The sequence below is a fragment of the Sciurus vulgaris genome (genome assembly GCF_902686455.1).
Source record: "Sciurus vulgaris genome assembly, chromosome: 6".
NCBI lineage: Eukaryota > Metazoa > Chordata > Mammalia > Rodentia > Sciuridae > Sciurus > Sciurus vulgaris.
This window is the reverse complement of record NC_136466.1, coordinates 35,079,964-35,102,677: the sequence shown is the minus strand read 5'-3', so window position 1 is coordinate 35,102,677 and position 22,714 is coordinate 35,079,964. Positions and strand designations below refer to the sequence as shown.

Here is a 22,714-nt window from a genome sequence, read left to right as displayed (position 1 = left end):
CTAAGGCTGGCTCTAGAGAAGAAAGGGGACAGGTGGCGTGGGGAAAAGGAAGTCCGCGCCTATCCTTTCAAGTTAGCCAAGAGCGCGGATTAAAGGCTGGGGACAGCTATCTCCCGACAATCCTGAGCCTGGGACTACCATACAGTTCCTATAGGGAACTGATTGCCGCCATTCCCCTCCCCCACTCTTGGTGGGTAGGACTAGAGAACGGTTTGAAGAAAAACGCATGCGCAGGAAACTAAGTTATAAACCGCTGAGGCTCCAAGTTCAACATCTGTGGGAAGGCGCAGGCGCATAAAAAGCCCGGCGGCTTTATGAAGCGGGAGGCTGAGCTATAAACGCATGCGCATAATCGTCTCACGGGCGAAGGTGGGGCCACTGTTGATATTACGCATGCGCCAAAACACTGTGTGATGCAAGGGGGCGGTGCAGGGAGGTGATTGCGCGTGCGCAGAACTTGCTCAAAGGGCCTTATTTAGGTTGCGCAGGCGCCCGCTGGCCATTTCTTCTTAGCCACGCCGAACTCTTGTGTGTAGGTGAGTCTCGGCTGGTCCTTGTTTGCCGCCCAGCGACTCCCAAGTATGCTGTTTTTGCGGGGATTGCTTGGTCCCTAACCTCTGGTAGAGCCTGGGGAACTTTGGCAAGCTATGGTTGCCGCTAGGTGCTGTGGATGGTTCGCTGAGCCTTGGCAGCGCCGCCTGGGCCTGCAGGCCGCGCCGACTCTATTGTGTGAGATGTCGGAGGAGGCGGAGCGGAAGCGGCCGCCGCCATTTCCTTGCCTCCACGCTGGCTCTAGGCCCAGGTCCCGTCGTCTTGGAGTTCAGGCACTCTGCCCAAAGCGGCTTGGGGGTTCGGATCGCTGGCCGAGGGTGTGGGGTGTTGGAGTGGATTAAGGCATCTGCATGGGTGGAGCTCCTATCGCTGCGCTGGTTCCGGTGCGGCGCTCCGACGTTGGAGGGTCATTATATTAACATTCTTAGGTCTGATCCTCATAACCCGCCTTGCAGTCTGTTTCGACGCCAGGATCCTCGAAGAGACGATGATGTTGGGCACCGAAGGAGGAGAAGGATTCGTGGTGAAGGTCCGGGGCTTGCCCTGGTCTTGCTCGGCGGATGAAGTGCAACGTTTTTTTTCTGGTGAGTTTGAAACAGGAGGCGGGAGTTGTCAGCTCCTCCGACGCGCGGGCAAGCGGGCCAGCCTGCGGCTGGGGCTGGGCCCGGCGGGCCCGGCGGGGAGGGGCGGAGCGGGCCTTGCGGGAGGCGCCCCCTGGCGGGGCGGGGCGGTAGCGGTTCCCGCTGTGCTGCTCGCGCCCACTGGGCCGCTGTTACGCAATGGAAATTGTGAAAGCTCCGCCGGTACTTTTAGCCACCTGGGGGGTGCGGCCCAAGGCAGTTTTTCTATTTTCTTTATGGATCTTTAAACTCCAGCCCTTCTCTTGTGGATGTCCTTTCGAATGTATCAATTTGGATAGGTGGGACTTTACTCTAAATAAATCTTGAGAAAATTGGTAGTTGCTGGGCAAATGATGGTAATGCATCTTCTTAAAATGTATCTATTTTCTGATTTTTGTGTTCTTTGGATAGGGATATTCTCCTGGGGAAAGTTAAAATGTCACTTCTTAATTTTAGTTTTCCTAATTGAAATTGGTAAAATGAAGAGTTCTTGCTCATCCGGTTGTTCGTCTGGCTCACTTTACAGTTGAGGAAAGTGAAGTCCAGGGAAGTTTTCTTGGTTGTGTAGCTCTTTTCTTTTCTTCTTTTTTCTTTCTTTTTTAATAAACTATGTAGCTTTTCTGAGTAATTTCTCCTGGAATCTTGTTCCCGTTATTAGTGTAAGAATAGACTGAGTTATATTTGGAAGAAGTTTTCAAGTTTTGAAAAAGATACTTGTAGTATTGACTTACTATCTGAATTTAGCTACGGTAACAGAAAACGACCTGTAAAACAAGAACCAAGTACACTGGAAGCCACTTTTGCAGGGGGCAAGACTGGGTTTGGTTTCAGCTGTGCAACTTGGAGCATTTTAGCTTGGTAACACTAATCCCCTTTCAGGTAAGTATTGGGCCTGTGTTGGATTCGAATGAGAAAATGTAATGTGGCTATTGGTACGGTAAAGCTATCAAATTGATCAGACCAAAACTCTAAACCTAATATGTTCAGAAAATGCCCTAAAGTCCCAAGGTCCAGATGTGATCTTGTGAGAAGTTCTAAAAAGGATTAGGAGAAATAAATAGAATTAGAGATGACTTTTAAGAAACTGCTTTGAACATTGGATTTTTGTGAATTAAGATGTGTTTAGGGAATGAGTTTTAGGGATGATGAGAGGTGGAAGTTGGTAATATCGTCATTTTAGGCTTCACAAGTAACTTTCTTTTTAGTGGTGACATAAATGGGCACTTTATCTGTATTACCCAAAGGTAGTTTAGGTTTTAAATTCTGTATTAACGGTTGTTTTCTTTCCAGACTGCAAAATTCAAAATGGGGCTCAAGGTATTCGTTTCATCTACACCAGAGAAGGCAGACCGAGTGGCGAGGCTTTTGTTGAACTTGAATCAGAAGATGAAGTCAAATTGGCCCTGAAAAAAGACAGAGAAACTATGGGACACAGATATGTTGAAGGTTTGATTTATGTTGCCCTAGTAACAGTAAAATGTTAAACACATAGAGATCTTACCCCCTTCTGAATTTTAGGTATTTGACCGCATGGAAATGGTCATCTAAGGGAGTTTATGGCAACTCTTCTTAGTTTACCTAAAGACCCAGGAAATCTGAACTTTGTTCTCTAATTTTCCAAAATTGACTAATTCTAAGCACCTTTTTCAGTATTCAAGTCAAACAACGTTGAAATGGATTGGGTGTTGAAGCATACTGGTCCAAATAGTCCTGACACGGCCAATGATGGCTTTGTACGGCTTAGAGGACTCCCCTTTGGATGTAGCAAGGAAGAAATTGTTCAGTTCTTCTCAGGTATGTAGTCCTGTTGCTGAGCAGTGAGTTTGGCTAGCTTCTCGCAACATGATTTAAGACATTAAAGTTGGTTAGATAGGCACTTAAATAGGTTGTGAGTATATGCTGATGGATCGTTTTCTTCCTAGAGACCTTCAAATAACTTAAGCCCATCTTAAAGGTGGAAATTAGAAGTACCAAAATGTTAACTTTGTTTATATTTAGAATTGTAGTTCAGAGTAGATCTTTGAGGGTCATCCTCAACAATTTAATTACCTCCCTCACATTGCTGTTTAGTAAAGTACTTCAAGTTAAAGGTAAGATTCCTTAACATTAGAATGAGCTAGGTTGTTGTAATTTGTAAGTTAAGTGTCTTGTTTGTTTCAAGATGCTTATTTGGTACATGAAACCAGAAGTAATCCTAACGGTCAATTTTAATGCAAAAAAACCATTATGGAAACAACTTGGTTTAGCTAGCCTATTATAAACTGTTACTGAAAAGTCAAATATAGTGAGTATAGGTTGAATGCTATTATAGTTTCAGTACCTCAAAAACAGTACAGAAGCTTTTGAAATTGTTCTGGGCCTAAAGTATTTGAATGTTTTTATGCTGAAAAGCTGATAAGATTGCATGTTTAGCAGAATGTTAGATCATAATGTTATATACTATTACTATTCTTGATATGATTAAAACTGGATTTAAGAGCAAGAAATCCTTTCATGGTTTAGTGTAGGATGTGTTAAAATTTTGATTCAGATATGTATCAAGTCCTAATATTTTGTCAGAATTTCTGAAATCAAGTCTGTTTTGTTTTATCTAAATTGGTGAGAATTGAATGTATCTGTCAACGTTAAAAATGAACATAATTTCATATCTTCTAGGAAAAATGCTTTAAGCCCTTTTTGTAAGCTTGGGAATGTATCCACGGAAAGGATTTTTCATAGACGGAATTTCCAGAAGTGAATCATACTACTGTTAGAACATAAGAGTGCATGATTGTGCTGTGTAGATAGTTGTTTGTTGAAAGTTCAGATTGTATGTTTGTCAATTATGTGATTTAAGTAATGTTTTCAATTTTTATGAAATGTTTAAATGTGTAGTTTTAAAGAAGTTTTTTTTTTTGAAGTTCCAATAACATAAAGCATTGAAATATAAAATGAGGTAAAAGGTGTGTCTTGAATTTAGTAAAACTGTTATTTTAATGCTTGAAAATTATATTAAATTCTTGTATATTTTCCAACGTTGCATAGATGTGTTTTTAATTGTTGAATTCTTAATGCACCTTGTGTGGAGCAGCAGTTTTTAAATACATTCGTACCGCACCATGGGGTGTTTTAAGAATTGAGTTATACTTTGTAATAGTGGAACTTCATATTATTGCAATGCATATTTAAAGAGTACTTGTTGAAAACATACCATTCACCTAAAGTTAAAATTCTGGTTTATTTAAAGCTATAAGAAGAATCATTTCTGGGCTTGTGATGTTAATATTGCCCCCCTACTGGGGTTATTTGTCCTTGGGTTGAAGGGTTGGAAATCGTGCCAAATGGGATAACATTGCCGGTGGACTTCCAGGGGAGGAGTACGGGGGAGGCCTTCGTGCAGTTTGCTTCACAGGAAATAGCTGAAAAGGCTCTAAAGAAACACAAGGAAAGAATAGGGCACAGGTGGGGATGGATGGTTGGTTGGATATGTCACTTTTCTTATGGTAAACAATTAAATCCATATTCTCTCTGCTTAACAGGAGGAAATAATCTATTTCCTAGTCCCAGTTAATTGATTTTTGCCATGTTCACACTTTGCTAGTCAGTGTCATATTGCTTATAAATAAATATTAGGTTTTAAAATTGGCCCTAGTTAATTTGGTCTACTTTGTGATTTTTGTGAGAGTCGTATTAACCCCAGTCAATGGAGTTGAGAGACTATGGCTTTAAAAAATTAATGCAAACCTGGCTTTAGCTGTAATAACACCCACCTAGTAAATTAATATTACCATAAGAAAATGTGATACTTTCTGATCTTGTTTTTAAAGTTGAAATGCAACAAACTTTCTTGCTGTATAAATATTCTGCATATGTATTAATAAGCATAGCTTTCAAGAAATTGTCACAAAAGGTTTTATTCTCTTTGCTTGTGACTATTTTTCATTGAAGCATGCGCTTACCTATGCTGATTCCTACTAAAAGCATAGGCTGGGGTATATATTGGCGAAAGGAAATGTGTAGTGTGGGCTAGATTGTTGGTGAAGGCTGGCCTTTTAGCCCACTTGCTATACATGATGCCAATGGATTTGAGTTGAAATGTGTTAAAAGTTGAGCGGAATTCTTTCCCTCCTAAATCATTTAATTATAGTACTCCTCTCTACCCCTAAGGTTGGGCTTTGCCTCAGAGGAGTTTTTTTTTCCTGTAAAGTTTACATTAAGTAATATTGAGTGAATTTCTGGTCATTGCCTATGCAAATATAAGAAATCTGGCTTTAAATATTAGTCAGTTTCATGGCTATGACTAGATTGTTTTCTTGTATAACTAAACACCTGTATGAAATGAACTAATGTATTCTCTCCCCTCCCCCTTCCCCCTCCCTCTTGAACACTGCTTTAGGTATATTGAAATATTTAAGAGCAGTCGAGCTGAAGTTAGAACTCACTATGATCCACCACGAAAGCTTATGGCTATGCAGCGGCCAGGTCCCTATGACAGACCTGGGGCTGGCAGAGGGTATAACAGCATTGGCAGAGGAGCTGGCTTTGAGAGGATGAGGCGTGGTGCTTATGGTGGAGGTATGTGATGTGCAAGGCTGGGACCAGTTTGTTCCTTCTTTGTCTAGGTATTTTCATTTGATTAATTGCACTCTTTGTCTTGCAGGCTATGGAGGCTACGATGATTATAATGGCTATAATGATGGCTATGGATTTGGGTCAGATAGATTTGGAAGAGGTAAGGTAAGAATTGAATTTCTCAGCTGAAGGATATTACACTCTTGTCCATCCAGACCTCAATTACTGTTTTTCAGGAATGTCTGATCACAGATATGGGGATGGTGGTTCTACCTTCCAGAGCACAACAGGGCACTGTGTACACATGCGGGGGTTACCTTACAGAGCTACTGAGAATGACATTTATAATGTAAGTACAAGATGAATTCACAAGTCAGATGTTTGGTGTGACAGTAAAAACTTGGACCTTATTCTAATTAAATGAAAATTGGGCTTACAGTTTTTCATAACATTGGCAAATTGACTTGATTTCTTTGAAATATCTTGTTTTAGTTTTTTTCACCACTCAACCCTGTGAGAGTACACATTGAGATTGGTCCTGATGGCAGAGTAACTGGTGAAGCAGATGTTGAGTTTGCTACTCATGAAGATGCTGTGGCAGCTATGTCAAAAGACAAAGCAAATATGCGTAAGTCTGAATAAAGCACTTGGGAACTCGTAGGTGGTTGTGTGAACATTTTAAGACAGAGGAATAGAATAGTAAGGATGTATGAGAAATTTGGTCTCTAATGGTGGATGGGTTTGGATGTGTTGGGGAAGTTTGTGGGTTTTAAAATTAGTATGACTGAAGGTTATTTGTAACGAACATATCTGGAAGTTTGTCCTTAATTGACAATTTAGATGAGTGTTTAAAAGCAAGTTTTTACAAACATCAGCTAGACTTTTTTTACCAAAAGTGTTCGAAGTTCACAGATCTACTTGTTAAAGAGCTTTAAAGTGCTTATCTTGTTTTCTTTCACCAACAAACATTTTCAAACTTTCTTTTCTCTCATTTCAGAACACAGATATGTAGAACTCTTCTTGAATTCTACAGCAGGAGCAAGCGGTGGTGCTTACGGTAGCCAAATGCTAGGAGGCATGGGTTTGTGTAAATATCACTTTAGTGTCCTTTTTTTAAGCTAACCTTGTATACCTTTTCTCTCATTTCAGAACACAGATATGTAGAACTCTTCTTGAATTCTACAGCAGGAGCAAGCGGTGGTGCTTATGGTAGCCAAATGATGGGAGGCATGGGCTTGTGTAAATATCGTTAGTTTTTTTAAAAACCAAAACATTTATATCTGTATAAGTCGATTATTATAAGTTAAGTTAATTTATATTTAATAAGTGTAGCATAGTATTTAATAAGTTTAGCATAATTAAGTTAGCATAACAATTTAAGTCAGGCAAAGAAAGCAGTTTATTAATTTAAATTTTATAATTACTGTCTTAATTGTAAATCTTGAGTAACTGCTCAGGATAGATAATTCAAATTAGATTTAAGTACTTTGGGGGGCAATATAGAATGCAGCTAGTTAAATTATCAGTATAAAGCGTAAATCTAAAATAAAATATAAAAACAGGATTAAAATAATAATTTTGGGGGCATAATTAGCTGGGGATAATTAGGTGTTCAGTGATACCTGTGTATTGACATACTTGAATGCAACAAGCTAAGGGGGAAACCCCACTAAATCCAGTCAAGCAGTTTCATAAGATTCACAAAATGCCTCTACTTAAGGAATCATGGATTTAGTCCTGCTGATGTGTATGCTGTTAACTGTTTGGTTCATAAGTATTTGATTAACTCAGTGATGAATAGATGAGTTAATCTGGTTAATAGATAATAGGCAGAAGGAGACAGGATTAGTAATATAAGATGAAGACTGGAAAATCATAGATATAGAGTTACAAGCTCGGTACACAAGGAACAAGGCTCTAATGTTCTCTTAACTTAACAGCAAACCAGTCCAGTTATGGTGGCCCAGCTAGCCAGCAGCTGAGTGGTGGTTATGGAGGAGGCTATGGCGGCCAGAGCAGCATGAGTGGATATGGTAAGCATGTTTTTTTATATACCTGGAATAAGTTTTAGGTAGGTTTCTTTAGTTGGGAAATTATGCAGGTTTCTTTTTGGTGAGATTGGGTTATTAAATGTATACTTTGGATCCTAATTGTTCTTAATAGGTTAATTTTCAGAAACAATCATTGGGAGGGGGAGAAATGTTCTATGAATTAAAAAATTAGTCATTGCAACTTTGAAATATTGTCGAGCCAGAAAACATCTGCCTTCATTTATTAAAACATTAGAGTAGTACACTTTTTCTGTCTTTTGGTTAAATCAATTTTTGATGGAGGGAAATTTTTAAATAGTAGAATGGTGGTTGGGTTCAGTCCGTATTTACTAGTCAGTTAACCTAGGGATGGTTTTATTTATTAATTTTTTTTTTCAATTGGTCTAAAGAATGGTGATTTTGGTATTATAGTCTTACCCTACAAAATCCTTTTGCAGACCAAGTTTTACAGGAAAACTCCAGTGATTTTCAATCAAACATTGCATAGGTAAATATTTTCTCAAAAAATATAATTTAAATTCCCAATAGCAAATAACTGATATGTTGTAATAACACTATTTCCATAGCAGTCAATGGCTCTGACTTAACTCCATGGAGGCTGCCATTTTGGGCACAGTGAGTTGCCTTTAGTCCAACTTTGTCGTCTCACTTCCTGCCCACTATGAATAGGAAAAGCAAGAGACTTCCCCTGTGCTCCCTATTCATACATGCCATTTGGTGAACATATTGTGAATGTTTATGGTAAATTCTTTTTTTTTTTTTAAATGCCTTGCTTAGCTTTAAAAACATGAAGTAATTTTGCAATTTTTGAAAAACACTAGTTTTCCTTTAAACTTAATTTTCCACGATGATCCTGAAGAATCCATTTAAATGGTAGCACAAGAGTCTGGCAAGTTGGTACTGCAGAGAAAAGGGGTTAATTGAGACTTGTTTGGAGTCGGGATTCCCCTTTCCCAAACATGCTTCTCGCCACTCGGACAGCAGCCATTTGTACTCGTATACCTTTTAAACTTTTTCTTGGAATGCTTTATTTTATTTGACTGAGTATCTGGCAATACTTCTAACTTGTCAAATTGATCTCTTTGCAGGTAGCCAAGGAGCAATGAACAGCAGCTACTACAGTAGTGGAAGCCGTGCATCTATGGGCGTGAACGGAATGGGAGGGATGTCTAGCATGTCCAGTATGAGTGGTGGATGGGGAATGTAATTGATCCTGATCACTGACTCTTGGTCAACTTTTTTTTAAAGAAAAAACTTCAGTTTAACAGTTCTTGCAATCCAAGCTTGTGACTTATGCTTACTATATAAGTGGGAATCAGGATTATTTGAAAGACTTAAAGTTCAGTGTTTTTGAACACAGCAGTCGTCCAGGATGTAACAGCAAAGTTGAGTAAACTATAACTGTTAAAACAATTTTCAGCTTTTCTCAAGTTAGTTATATTGTAGGATGTACTTAAGCAGTAAGCGTATTTAGGTTAAAGCAGTTGAATTATGTTAAATGTTGCTCTTATACCACATTACATTGAACACTGTTTGGATGCATGTTGAAAGACATGCTTTTTTGTAAAACTCAATATAGGAGCTGTGTCTACAATTAAAAGTGAAACATTTGGCATGTTTGTTAATTCTAGTTTCATTTAATAACCTGTAAGGCACGTAAGTTTAAGTTTTTTTTTTTTTTTTTTTTTTTTTTTAAGTTAATGGGGAAAATTTGAGACGCAATACCAATACTTTAGGATTTTGGTCTTGGTGTTTGTATGAAATTCTGAGGCCTTGATTTAAATCTTCATTGTATTGTGATTTCCTTTTAGGTGTATTGCGCTAAGTGAAACTTGTCAAATAAATCTTCCTTTTAAAAACTGCACTTTGTCTTGTCTGTGCTTCAGTGTCATGTGGACTGTTTCTTGGTGCTCTATTCCTGCCTGGGGCGTAGGTCCTCGTCTCTTGACTGGCAGAGGCTCGGCAGTTGAGGCTGTTGTATAGATGTCTTCAGACTTCTCTTCCCTCCAGTGCAACTGCAGGTAAACTTGACTTTGGGGCCCTGTGGAAGAGCTGTATGTGGTTTGGCCTGGCTGCACAGGACCTGATCAGTAACTTGTAAGCACTTGCATAAAGCGAAGGGGAGCTCTGCTGCGCCCTCACTGCATGGCCTGCATGTCTGGGAGGCCTTCAGGCATGGCTTAAAAGAAATGCCAGAAGCAAGGGGGTGGCTGGAAGCTGCCCTTTCCACTGATTGCATTTTTTGAATTTTGTATGTACGGGTTGTTTTCTAAAAGCTGTTAGCTTATAGACGGTTTTTATTTTTGTTCTGGTAAACAAACCCAGGGCCTCACCCAGTGCAAAGGTAGCACTCTGCCACTGAGGTATATACCTAGCCCTCACACTTTTTTTTTTTTTTTTTTTGTAAATGGCCTGCCTGAGTGTAGTGGCACACACCTGAAATCCACCAACTCGATTGAGGTAGGAGGATTGCAAGTTCAAGGCCAGCCTGGTCTAGGCATTGGGATTTTTTTTTTATATGGTACTGAGGCTTGAACCCAGTGCCTCAACACGTGCTAGGCAAGTGCGCTACCACTGAGCTACAACTGAGTTCCCCTCAGACTTTTGAAATCGTGGTTTTCTGCTTTGTGTTTTTGCTTAATTCTCAATTTAAAGTCCATTTGGGAGCAGAAGTCCCATTGCCTTGCAAACCAAGTAAAATACCATATGGTAATTTATGGCATGCACATAATTATCTTGTTTCATACACTGTGATGCACGTTTTGGTAGCTTGAGTCAAATGACATTTGCTAGCAAACTACACAAGTTAAGGCAGTTCTTAGAGATACAGACCAAGAAAGCTCTTTGGTAGATGCTTAAGGGCCATGTGGTTTTGGAATTGTAACTCATTCCTCTATAGAGTCAAATGGTATTAAGAGTAGAGAATTTAGGTTGCAGTGATGTGGGGTTGTGGCCTTTAAAGCTGTCTTAAAATGATTACCATGCCCATCCTGAAGGTTTTCAAGCTTGTTACTACATATGGTAATACAGTGAACAGACTCAAAGTGTCAGTGTTCATTTCTTGGTTTCATTGGTAGCATTGCACATAGAAGACATACATGGAGGGTTCTGCAGGTGTTGCTTGCTCTACTGGGATGATGGCACAATTCTAAACTAGTGGAGAGAAAGGTCTAGACTGTATCATGTATTTTTTATCTTAAACAGGTCGAGATAATTTTCAGGGGAGGCAGTATGGAGAGTTGGCATTATAGTATTGTGCTAAACTTGGTGCTACCCCTGAGATCTTGGTGGGTTAGTTAATCTAGAACCAAGAACTTGTTGAAACCTTGAGAATTCCTTCTCTGAGTCCTTCAGGTAACTTTTATACGCGGGATTAAGGAACATTTTTATTTAAACCCTTGGCCTGCCTGAGTGTAGTGGCACACACCTGAAATCCACCAACTCGATTGAGGTAGGAGGATTGCAAGTTCAAGGCCAGCCTGGTCTAGGCATTGGGATTTTAAAAAAATGAGGCTAGAATAATGGTTCTTTAGGTATATGTGCTTCAAGAACCAGCCCTGTCACCTGGGACCTTTTTAGCAATGACTACAGAATCTACTGTTTTTTGGCAGTATTGGAATTGAACGGAATACTAGACAATAGATACATCACTCTTCTATACCCCCAGCCTCAAGAATCTGCATTATAAAGAAGACCTGAGTGTGGGCCTCCCCGACCCCACCCCAATTGCCCTCATCACCTGTGTGTTTATGCTTTAGAAACACTACTCTGGCCTTAGGTTGGGATATGTGGTGCCAAACCAGGGACTGAGGGTTACAGAGTTCAGGTGTATATTTGAATTCTGAGTATAAAAGTTATCTTGACCAGTGAGACAGCTAAGGGTGAAGAAAAAGGAATAATAAGCTTCAACTCCTTAGTAAATATCAGGCATAGTGGTGGAAGTTTTCATGTGAGTTTTTTTTATTGAGCAGAGCAGTGTTGAACTAGGAAGGTATCATCCTGCTTTTCTGTGGGTGCAGATGAGAGCAAATGCACTGAAGTGCAGTGACTTGCTTAAAGCTCTGCAAGTTGGAGTTCAAATTGGGTGCACTGAAAACATGGTTCAGATAGATACTACTAGAACAGTTTGGGGATGTAAAAAAACTTCCTGAAAAAGTTGGGCCCTGTGTGAGATTAACAAACATGTGCTTTGGATATGTAGCTTACTGTGGTGACATCTGCTTTCTTAATAAGGCTTGAAAATCTAGCTTAGAAGGTAGCTTTAATGCAGGGCGCTTCTAGTTTTGAAGCCTTACTGTGCAGTTCTGTGTGGTAGGGCCCTGGGTAAATCCTGGGCCTAACCTTGCTAAATCTCCTGCATTTTATCATCTGTAAAATAGATGTTGAAGGAAGCAATAGATGTGGAATTTGGTTTGACAGTACAATAGAAGTGTTCGGAGTCAGGGATGACTGAGGTTGTGGTGAGCCTTCTGCAGGAAAAGCCCAAGGAAAGAGCCAGTGTTGGGTTCTGTTAGGGCAGGGCTGGTACAGCTAACAAGTTAAGGAACTAGTGGGAAGTGAAGGTGTGGATTTAAAAAAAAAAAAAAAAAAGCAAGGTGTCAGTCTGTAGACACCTAGGTTGGAAGCCTGAGGCCCACATTGGACTGACTTGTCTGATGTCTTGGTGTGGGGCTCCACAGAAGAACTTGGCAGTCCTCATCCCAAAACAGTACCTGTCCTAGCACTTTTTTTGGGTACTGAAGATGGAAACCAGCAGCTACCTTAGTCCTTTTTTATTTTTTATTTTTATGCTTTTTTTTAACCCAGTGCCTTCACAAGTGCAACACAGGGGCTCTACCAGAGTCACAACCCCTCTACAGTTAGTCTTTTTTTTTTTTAAACTATATTTATATTTTAGTTGTAGGTGGACATAATACCTTTGTTTTATTTCTGTGTGGTGCTGAGGATTGAACCCAGGGCCTCACATGTGCTTGGCGGGTTCTCTACCACTGAGCTACAACCCCAGTTCCTCCCCTTTTTTATCTTGAGACAGGATTTCATTAAGTTGCTAAAGCTGGTCTTGAATTTGCTGTCCTGCCTTGTCTCTGGAGTTGCTGGGGTTACAGGCATGTGCCGCCAGGCCCAGTGAACTCACTGCTTATGAGATTGAAAAGTTGACTGCCTGGTGGGTGCTTTTCCACAGGTTCTTCTATCTATCATTTATCCAATCCCAATTATACAGATCCTCCTGATTTAAGATCGTTCAGCTTGTCACTTTTCAACTTTCACCGCTGTCAGAGTACCCAAACAACCATTCTTTTCCAATAAATTACATGTGCTTTATATAAAACAGGCTTTGTATTAGATGAGCGCTCAACTTTTAAGTGCACATTTCAGGCAGGCTACAATGTGGGATAGGTTAGGTACAGTTAATGCATTTTAAGATAGGTTTATCTGGACAAAGCCCAAGCCCAGTTAAGCAGCATCTGTATAAATGACTTGAACTTAGATAAGCTTAAGGCCACTGCCCCAACTTATCCTTGGCAGTTTGAGCATGGGCAGTGCCCACTCAAAAGCACCTTCACCTCAAACCTTGCTCTCCTGTCTGTGGGCCTCCTTGTTGAGACCTCCAGGAACAAGCGTGGAGGCAGGGTACCCCCAGCCATCTGTGTAGTTGACACAAACTTGCTTTTTGTACACACCAGGGAAAAATAAATGTCTTTATTGCATGGCCAACAATAGGTATTCACAAGGGCATGGAATAGCAAATCTCTTAACTAAAGCAGACAAGGCACAAGGACAGACCCTTTGTGGTATAAAGCATTGCACAAATCAAAATCTTATGGGGGAAGAGAAAAACTGCATACTAATACAACTGCTGTAAAATAGATTAATTTGAGAAGTGAAAAATGACAGTAGCAGAATCATGAATTTACATGTGGACCAAAATTAGTGATGTAACCAAGCAGATGGAAGAGTTTCAATCTAGCAGTTAGTTTCATACTAGGTGTTCAGCTGCCACTTGGCACACTGTCATTCCAGAGTACCGGCCACCTAGTGGGGATTTTGTTCTTTGATTCTTTTGGGAAGTAAACTTCCCAAGCCTCTGGTGGTCCCTGGAGACCCAGAGTTTGGCACCGTACCCGAGAGGCCACCCTCCACCCTGAGGATGGAGGTGAGCAGGCTGAGGCTTTTTTAAGGTGGCTGGCCAGGCCTCAGGAGGCAGTGGAGGAGCAGCGCTGCAGCAGCAGTGTGTGGCAGTTGTCACACACTCGGACTGGCTTTGGGTAGGAGGGCAGGGCCAGCTCGTTGCTGGAGCAGGTGTTGCAGAATATGTGGCCACAGTTCCGGCAGTGGTGCTAGAGGACAGGAAAAAGGTAGTCACAGACCCTCAGGGATATGCAATTTGCACACCCACCCTTACACATTGAACTCCCTTCCCACAGTGACACTGTCTAGTAACACCAGTGCTATATGCAGCCTGTTTCAGTCTCTCTAATTGATGCATTCTAGAGTGGTGACCCAGCGTTTTTAGCCAGCCTCTCTTGAGTGAGGGAGTTACTCACCTTACAAATTGTTGCCATGAACCTTTTGGGTGCTTGGGTTCTTTGAATATGTGACAGACCACCACACTGAGTGCCTGAGCATCCTCTGCTCCTCCTGGCTGTCCAGACTTTTTAGACTAGACCCAGACCTTGAACCAAACCATTCACCAGCACTGTAGACTAACATGGTCTCAAAGGCAGCCTCAGGAGGGCTGTCTCCAGCTCTGAACCTACTGTATGGCACTGGCAAGCATTTGGAACTTTGGCTTTCTCTTTCTCAAAGGCTATTAATAGGAGCAGATGAAGACATGGAACCCAATGGTGGTGGATGGGGTGGTAGTGGCAGTGAGACAGGACTTTTCCCCTCCCTGTAGTGATCCCTTCAACTCCCCAGTATTGCTTTGTTGTTTGCTTTCCACCCCCAGCCTGTCTCTACCCAACTGGTTTCAGGGATGCTCTTAATTATTAAAAGCCTGTCCATCCTGGACCAAAGGAGGAAGGCCTAGGACTCTAACCAGATCCTGGAGATGGCTATACAGACAGGCAGATTCATTTGGGGCATGTGCCCTGACTAGGGCCTCAGTGAGTTTTTGGCGACTTCCTGGTCCATAGGCACCCTATGGATTGTTTGTCTAAATTGGCCAGATTTTGGTCCTGTTGCATACAGAAAGAAAATTTGCAATGGCCAGGGCCCCCAAAAGTGGGAAGAGCCAGGCTGGACAGCTAGTTCCATAGATAGGTGGGGTGGAGAACTGCCCATCTGCAGACCCGTGAGTGTGATCAATCTAACACACCTGGTCAGATGAGGAACCAGAGAAAGGGGAACCTCAGTGGGGTGACAACTCACCCCTACGTACCTTTCTCCGGGAAATGGAGAACTCCTTTTCACACTGCTTACAGTGTGTTGCTTCATCATCTTTCAGCCAAGTATGACCCTGAGGAGGAAAGAAAACCCTAGAATTCCATTTTGTCTTGGCCCCTAATGAGCAGAAATTAGCTGTGTCTGGCTGCACCTACTGTCCCTCCCTAATCACATCTGGTTTCCTTTTGAGACACTGCTGTGTCTCTGCCAGATGTGGCCTCACGAGGTTGTGAACTGCTATGATCGCAGCTGTCATTCATGTGTTCCAGATAGTGCCTGCTCTCTCAGCCTTCTGGTCTCCCACTTGGCCTTGAGATAGAAGTCTCCAGTATCCTGTTACCCTGAGCCTCTCCCCTGCCCTTTCAATAAATCCCTTTTGGCAGAGGTCACCGGAGTCAGTTTCTGGTACTTGCTATTCCAAACCCTGCCTGAGACACTATCCAAAGTAACTATCTGAACTGACAGAACAGCGAAGGGCCGTATCTGAGTGAGACCAGGACAACTGGTGACATGGATCCTTGGAGGAGATGTGCAACATGTCGGGGGATAGATACCTTCAACCTGAGGAAGCCTGTCCCAACAAATGTCCCACCCCTACCCTCAGCTGAGTTCAGTTATAGAGGAAGCAACTGAAAGATGAATTCTGGAGGTTTTCCCCCAGGGAAAATAGGACGTATCTTTTATTCAGCCTTAGGGATCGTGGTTAGTGTTCCAGAGAAATCAAAGGCATTATGTACTTTTCCAATCCCTTAGGATCTGCTGGACATAAAACTTGGGTAGTTGCAAACTGATCCTCATGGACGAGCTAGAGGAGCGAGCCCTTGGGGCTACCAATATGTGCCCAGGATGTATTTTACTTCAGAGGGCTTCAAGCAGCTCCAGGGTCCTGTTCTATGATTTTTATCCTCCCTCTGGTGCAGTTAGTTGTCACGATTGTGCACTTCTGTGTATGGTGGGGGATATAAAGGCAGGCATCTTAAAGAAATTACAGCCAACTTTCAGTCTACAAGGGAGGGTTGCTTTTGTTTTTGTTTTTTTCCTTGTGCTGGGGATGGAACTCAGGGCCTCACATATAAGGTGAGTCACATCCCCAGCCCTGGGGACAAAATAAACTGATGTTATTTAGGAGTTCAAACTGCAGTTAGTTGCTGTGACAGTTTTTTGCCTCTGACCTGCCATTGTACATGAGAAGTTAGATACCAGAAATGTTTCTGAAAACTCGAAGGGTGACAGAAGGCTGAGGACTGCTTTGGCACTGCTCCCAAAGCAGAAAGGAAGCATCCTACAAATAATGCCTTTGAACAGCCTGTGGTGGAGGCTTGGCTGCAGAGCTGCCTCCCCTGGGAATGGTGGCAAGCCCAGGATTTTGCCTGTACTCCCACTTTCCCCAGTTAGTACACACATGGATTCCCTGCTTGTTCCTGTTCTTAAGTGGAATGTTGCATTCTGCTCTCCCCGCAATTGTCTAGAATCTTTAAACTTGTCTAGAAGCAATTTAGGACTTGAAGTTCCCAGAAATGAATGACACATGGGGCTGTGCAGTGGGGCCTGCATCATGATCTCTAGTTCTTCACTTAATCTGGTAATTAAAAAAAAAAAAAAAAAAAAAAAAAAAAAAAAAAAAAAATCCCAGCTTTCTCCTTTCCACATTTTCCTTTGTCTAGGCTACCTGTTATCTAGGCCTGTTTTAAAACCACAGCCAATGGCAGAGGAACTGCAATCAGATCTAGGTTCCAGCTCCCCCTTGTCCACTTGTCAGTTACTGCCATTGTCAAGTGACCTGGAACTGTGTCATCATCACCGCTGCCTCAATCACATTCTCACCTGATTGGGGAACACATCAATGCACATGCTCATGGCAATGAGTAGTAATTCTTATGCTAATAACAAAAATCTAATACCTTAAGTGCCTTATTTACTTCTTTTATGTCTTCCATCTTCAGCTTGGACCTGGGTGGGAAAAAAAGATCATTTTGTAGCAGTGAGAGAGGTTCTAGAATTGTAACAAAACTAACTGCAGTAACTATGGACTCTGAAAATACTAGGACTATGAAGTGAAGAGAACTGAGACTTGAGTTCTAAGATGCTTTCTGCCTTTTTATGTCATCCCATCACCTCATCACATTGGTTTATGTGTAAATAAAATGAAACACTCTGAGGCTAAGCTTGGAATCAAATCTGGCCCCAAAACAGACTGTAGCCTGCAAGGATTTGAAAAAATTTTAAAGTGTGTGCAATCATTTAAAAATTGATAATGATCTCATAGAAGCCCAGGGTTCTGGCTTCTCTGGGCCTGTGACATGCTTGCAGTTGGGCACGGCTTCCTGCTCTATTCTGGTCCCTATCACTTCTCCCTGGCCAGTGTTCCAAGGGGCAGGCTCATAAGGTATGGTCATAGTTTTTTTTTTTTTTTTTTTGGGGGGGGGGGTTACTGGGGATTTAACTCAAGGGCACTTGACCACTGAGCTACACCCCCAGCCTTTTTCTTTTAAATTTTGAGGCAGGTTCTCCAAGTTGCCCAGGCTAGCCTTGAACTTGCAATCCTCCTACCTTGGCCTCCCAAGTTGCTGGAATTACAGGCATGTGCCACCATGCCTGGCTGGTAATTTGTTCTTGCTTCGTTCATTCTCCATTCCATTGTTATGATCAATTCTTTAGTTGTTCACATAAGATACAGGACTGAACGTGGTCTAAATTGGCAGAACTAAATCAAATAAAATAAAACTACACATTTGCAGTTTTGGGGAAGTCAGCCTTTCAGCTGAGATCAAGGGGCTGGGGCAAGAGTTGTGGCTCAATGGTAGAGCGCTCACCTCTGTGAGGCACTGGGTTCGATCCTCAGCACCACATATAAATAAATAAAATAAAAACGTGCATCGACAACTTAAAAAAAATGGCAGATCTCTGGGAGAAACAGGCCAGATTGCTAAATGAGAGATTAAAACACTGAGCATCAGGCATTTACTAATGATTGTAATGATCGGCAGGCAGCTCCTTCCCTCCCCTGTTCAGTTGTAGAACCAGCAGATTGTAGGCCAGCAGATTGACAGGATCAGAGGCCATCAGAGGCAAATCAGGTCAGGATGGCAGCCTGAACACACAAGAACTCTGGAGAAAACAGCACCCAGATGTCCCCAAGATAGAGGAACTGGAAACTTTCTTAGCTGGAAGAGTCTGAGAACAGGTTTCTCCTCCTCCTCTGGCATCGGGTACTGGCTTGCAGGAGGGAGCAAGGACAAGGGGAGATAGCATGAAGGCAATTCCTTGGGTAGTCCTGTCTGGGTTGCATATGCCTGACAATGCAACAGCCACAGAACTCAGCTGTGAGCAGCATAGACTGGGACATTTCCAAGATCAGAGACCACTGACATTTTTGAGGTCTCTGGCTCATTAGAAGGGTGAATCCTAGCTGTGCCTTGAGCCTGTCCAGTGTGAGAGGAGGAAGCATGGTGTACACCCTGGCTGCAAACCCAAGTGGCCTGCTCTGGCCATCCTCAGGTCCCAAATCTGCTTCTGGTGAGTGTTCCTGAGATGCCTGAAGAGCTGGCCTGTGTTTGGGGCACAGGGACAGACATTTGATTCTGCCCTTGCTCAAGGAGCTGCCCTGAGTGGGGTAGGGGCCAGAGCAAGGTGAGTATCCAGCCAGGCGACAGCAGTGCAGAGCACTCAGTAACACAGGATGGCAGGCATGGATGAGGGTGAGAGGGGGCTGAGCAAGCAGCCCTAAGTTTGTCTTATAAGATACAGGGTGTAGGTGAGGATGGAGAATGGGCAGCATCTTCATCTGCATGTACGAATACACAGAACATGTTACCACCAGAGATAAAACATTTGCCTTTCTTTCTGACTATACTGGGGCGTAAAACCAGGGCCACTCTACCACTAAGCTACATTCCTATCCTTTTCTATTTTTTAAGTTTTGAGATGGGGTCTTGCTAAGTTGCTGAAGCTGACCTTGAACTTGCAATCCTCTCAGCCTCCAGCAGGTGGGATTATAGGTGTATGCCACCACACTTGCCTTTTATTTTTCTTAAAAATGGAAGACCTTTGACCTTTCCAGACTGAGAGGAAAAAAATAGTTTGTATATATCTATGTGCTACTTGAGTATGTTTCTAGCTTATTCTAATTTTTGTTCCCATCTATAGACCTGTTCTGGTCACACAGCACCTGTACCCAGGCTGTGTTAGTTACCAAGCCCTATCTCTATGGTCATGGCACTTATGTCAAGTGATGGTACAAGACTTGGGAGAGCAGCAAGTAAACTCCTTGGGTCGCTTTGCGAGCTATGCAGAAAGAGGAACTTCCTCTGATAGGTAGTCCTGCTGGGCACCATCTTGCCCCTGTGGAGGCCAGACCATCTTGCCCCTGTGAGGTATATAACAGGTAGGACAACAGAGGTAGAAGGAAGACTGACCCCTGATGGTTTCTTTTAAGCTAGTCCGAGTTGGATTTCTGTCATCTGCAACTAAGAGAAACCTGACTCATAAGAAGAAATAACTGTCTACCTACTCTGTTTGAAAATGCAATTATTACAGAAATGAACAAGGTCAGGCTGGGGAGATAGCTCAGTTGGTAGAGTGTTTGCCTTGCAAACACATGGTTCAATCCCCAGTATTGCCAAAAAAAAAAAAAAAAAAAATGAATAAGGTCTACAGTTTGCATTGTGACCTACTCCTAGAGCCAGGTATGCAGTCTGTCCAGATGGGGACACTGGGGAAGGAAACTGGAAACTGTTAAGGCTAAGAGTCTGTGCTCCATCAGCACCTGGCAGAAAAGAGAGCCTCTGGTGGATCCAAGTGTCAACTCCCGGAAAGGTAGGTGGGCAGGGCTGGTCAATGTGCTGGCCACATGGCAGGCTTACTTTCTCAAACCACCCACACACACTCTGGCCTGACTGCAAGTTGACCAAGCATCATCCTTAGGACCTAGATGTTGTTAGTAAACATGAGTGTTCTGGTCAATAGAAAAGAATATTCTCAATTAATTAATTAGTAGCTGATTAAAGTCCCTATTGTTGGTAAAAATCAGGGCTTGGAACCCTGGAAACCTGACTTCCTAGGAGGTCACCACTGAAAGTAGGTAGGCCTTCTGCATGGCCCTGCCTCCTTCGAACAACAGGAAACAGGTTTGGGCGAGAATGTGAGCAGACTGGACTGTTGTGATGGTCCTAATGGAGAGGCCACAGGGAGCCTACCAGACCCAGCCTCTAGCCCTGCACACCAGGGGAAGGTGAGGGAAGCCGGATTCTTACTGGCTGAGGTGCAGTCCCATTTCCTGGAGGGCCTGTTCTTGCTCATCACAGACCTTCTGTAACTCTACCTTCTCCTCTTGGAGTTCTCGCAGCTCCTAAAACGGATAAGCAAGATCTGACATAGAATCACAAATTGTCCCTGCCACCCCACTTAAGGTTTAGTAGCCATATCAACAGCAGATCAGATTTTAGGAGCCAGATCAACAAGCAAGATCAGATCAAATAAAAGTGGTAGGTAAGTACTCTACCACTGAGCTATACCACCAGCCCTTTTTACTTTATTCTGAGACAGGCTCTAAGTTTCCCAGGCCAGCTTTGAACTTGCAATCCTCCTGTCTCAGCCTCTGGACTAGCTGGGATACAGATGTGTGCCACCACATCTGGCTATATCAGAATATTTTGCAAGAGCAAAATGTGGTTTGTTGCATTAATGTCATCCAAGACATCTGTGGATTACTTTTAACCAGCATATTTGTCAAGAATGGGAAGTTGATCCCATTTGTGTACAATCAAAATTAAAAAAAAAAAAAAAATGAATGGGAAGCTGAAAAGTGAGTGCTTACTGTAGGGGCTCTCAGCTGGGGGCAGGGACAAGGGACAGAACAGCCACATTCGTCAGGCACATTAAAAAGTTACCCTTACAAGGCAAGTGAGGCTTTGCCTGAGCTTCTATTAAAGACAGATATTCTTTTAAACAGCTATTTCAAAAAGTATATAAATGAGTCTTATACAAAACTATATGAAGGTACTGGGTACAGTGGTGCACACCGGTAATCCTAGCAGCTCAGGAGGCTGAGGCAGGAGGATCCCAAGTTTGAGGCCACTTGGTGAGACCACGTCTCAAAATGAAAGTTAAAATAACAGTTGAGGCTGTAGCTCAGTCATAACCCCTGGGTTCTGGGTACTAGGTATCACTAGTACCGAAAAAAAAAAAAAAAAAAAAAAAGTTATGTGACAAGGCTCCCTGGAGGCTTGAGAACCATATGAAGAGCTGTGACGGGGAGGGAAGATCTATGGGGGACATTGACTGTCATTTGGGGCCAGCACACCTGGCAAGGCCAGAATGGAGATACAGAAAGTCACTTAGGTTTTTGCTGATGAGAGCAAAAGTGAGGCTTAGACCAAGTAGTGGGCAGCTCCCCCAGATGTGCTCCACTGTGCCTTCAGAACCTACAACTTGTGAAGGGCTCAAAGGCATCCTAAGGCTTACTGCTGATGTCAAATGCATTGTTTCTTTTGTTGGGGAGTGAGCTGGGGAGTGATACTTCAAATACAGACCAAAATATTTTGAGAAGGAATAGAGGGGTATGTTCTATGATGCAGCATAACTTTCTAAAGGTTTCCTCTTATTCTCTATTTCCCCTCCCATTCCCTCTGAGTCTCACTGGGCTCTTGTAGAGCTAGGCTCTTCCCCAGCAACTTAAGATACTTTCCAATGGCACCCGAGAGAGCCTCTTGGCTCAAACCGCATAGCATGAGGTATCCACTACCTCATCAGTGCGACAAAACCCAGGTCTGGAAGCTGTCCTATTGACAAGGGATCCTTGCCACTGGAAGGTATGGTGAGGGCCGTGCACTTTTGGCTCAGTTCTGCTGAAGGAATCAACAGGCTTGGGCGTCTGCTGCATGACCCCCCCACAAGGGAGGACCCCTGCAAGTCACAGTACACCAGGCTGCAACCAACTTTAACCAGAATGGTAGAAACTTCTGTGAAGCTGGTTGACTAGATTATATTAGGGGAAACATTTCAGACCACCTCTGAGTTTCCTGTGAAGTGTTCAATTCTACAACCAGGTAGTGAAGCCCCTCACGGAAGCCTTAGGATCTAGGACATAACTTCAAACAAGTTGGGGCCTCCAGAGGACAGAGGTGATACAGAGGGGAAATGGATGCCTCAGGTCTCACCTAGGGGTGATTTTGGGCTCTGGTTCAGTCTGCTTCCCAGAGATGACCTGACCCTAGGCAAAGTGGCTGGCCAACCCCTGGGGTGAAACTATAGACTGGCATTTGTTCAAAAATGTTGAACTCCCTTGCAAGACTCTAATTTTCTCTCCTGCAAGCTTGCCACTGGCTCTCCACCAGTAGATGGTGATTGTCCTCAAATGAAATAGACTGTTGGCCTGAAAGGTACCCTGCCCTGTCTCCTGGGGCTGTCCTTGCTCATCATTCAAGCCTCTGCTTACCTGTTCTCTTCCCAGACCCTTTGCCTCACTGTGAGGACACCCTCTCTTCATAGCATTTATCATTCTCTGAGTTGATTTTGTTGGTTGGCTTACTGACTTAGGATTTGTCTGTACCTTTT

At 42.8% G+C, this 22,714-nt stretch overlaps 2 protein-coding genes across 10 annotated transcripts in view; one reads left to right on the top strand and one right to left on the bottom strand.

The window, feature by feature from the left end:
* The first annotated feature begins 530 nt into the window (after positions 1 to 530).
* HNRNPH1 (heterogeneous nuclear ribonucleoprotein H1) lies at positions 531 to 9,638 on the top strand. Of its 7 annotated transcripts, none has more exons than XM_079144214.1 (13): positions 531 to 1,136; positions 2,463 to 2,618; positions 2,823 to 2,966; positions 4,475 to 4,613; positions 5,548 to 5,726; positions 5,812 to 5,883; positions 5,939 to 6,072; positions 6,216 to 6,351; positions 6,721 to 6,780; positions 6,873 to 6,932; positions 7,664 to 7,756; positions 8,212 to 8,261; positions 8,863 to 9,638. In XM_079144214.1, the coding sequence occupies exons 1-12, from the start codon at positions 1,040 to 1,042 to the stop codon at positions 8,259 to 8,261; spliced, it is 1,320 nt and encodes a 439-aa protein (XP_079000340.1). In that variant the 5' UTR covers positions 531 to 1,039; the 3' UTR covers positions 8,863 to 9,638. The 7 variants fall into 7 exon arrangements, with proteins under 7 accessions (XP_079000340.1, XP_079000337.1, XP_079000341.1 ...); XM_079144213.1 differs by having other exon boundaries at positions 534 to 1,136; positions 6,873 to 6,962; XM_079144211.1 differs by lacking the exon at positions 8,212 to 8,261.
* Positions 9,639 to 13,459: 3,821 nt separating this feature from the next.
* Positions 13,460 to 22,714, bottom strand: part of RUFY1 (RUN and FYVE domain containing 1) — a 57,339-nt gene continuing 48,084 nt past the window's right edge. For all 3 annotated transcript variants that reach the window (XM_079144138.1, XM_079144140.1, XM_079144139.1), the window contains exons 15-18: positions 20,413 to 20,507; positions 17,062 to 17,110; positions 15,156 to 15,233; positions 13,460 to 14,112 (exon numbers count right to left, since the gene is read on the bottom strand). In XM_079144138.1, coding sequence (XP_079000264.1) covers positions 13,969 to 14,112; positions 15,156 to 15,233; positions 17,062 to 17,110; positions 20,413 to 20,507 — 366 coding nt within the window. In that variant the 3' untranslated portion in view covers positions 13,460 to 13,968. The remainder of the gene's footprint in view (positions 14,113 to 15,155; positions 15,234 to 17,061; positions 17,111 to 20,412; positions 20,508 to 22,714) is intronic.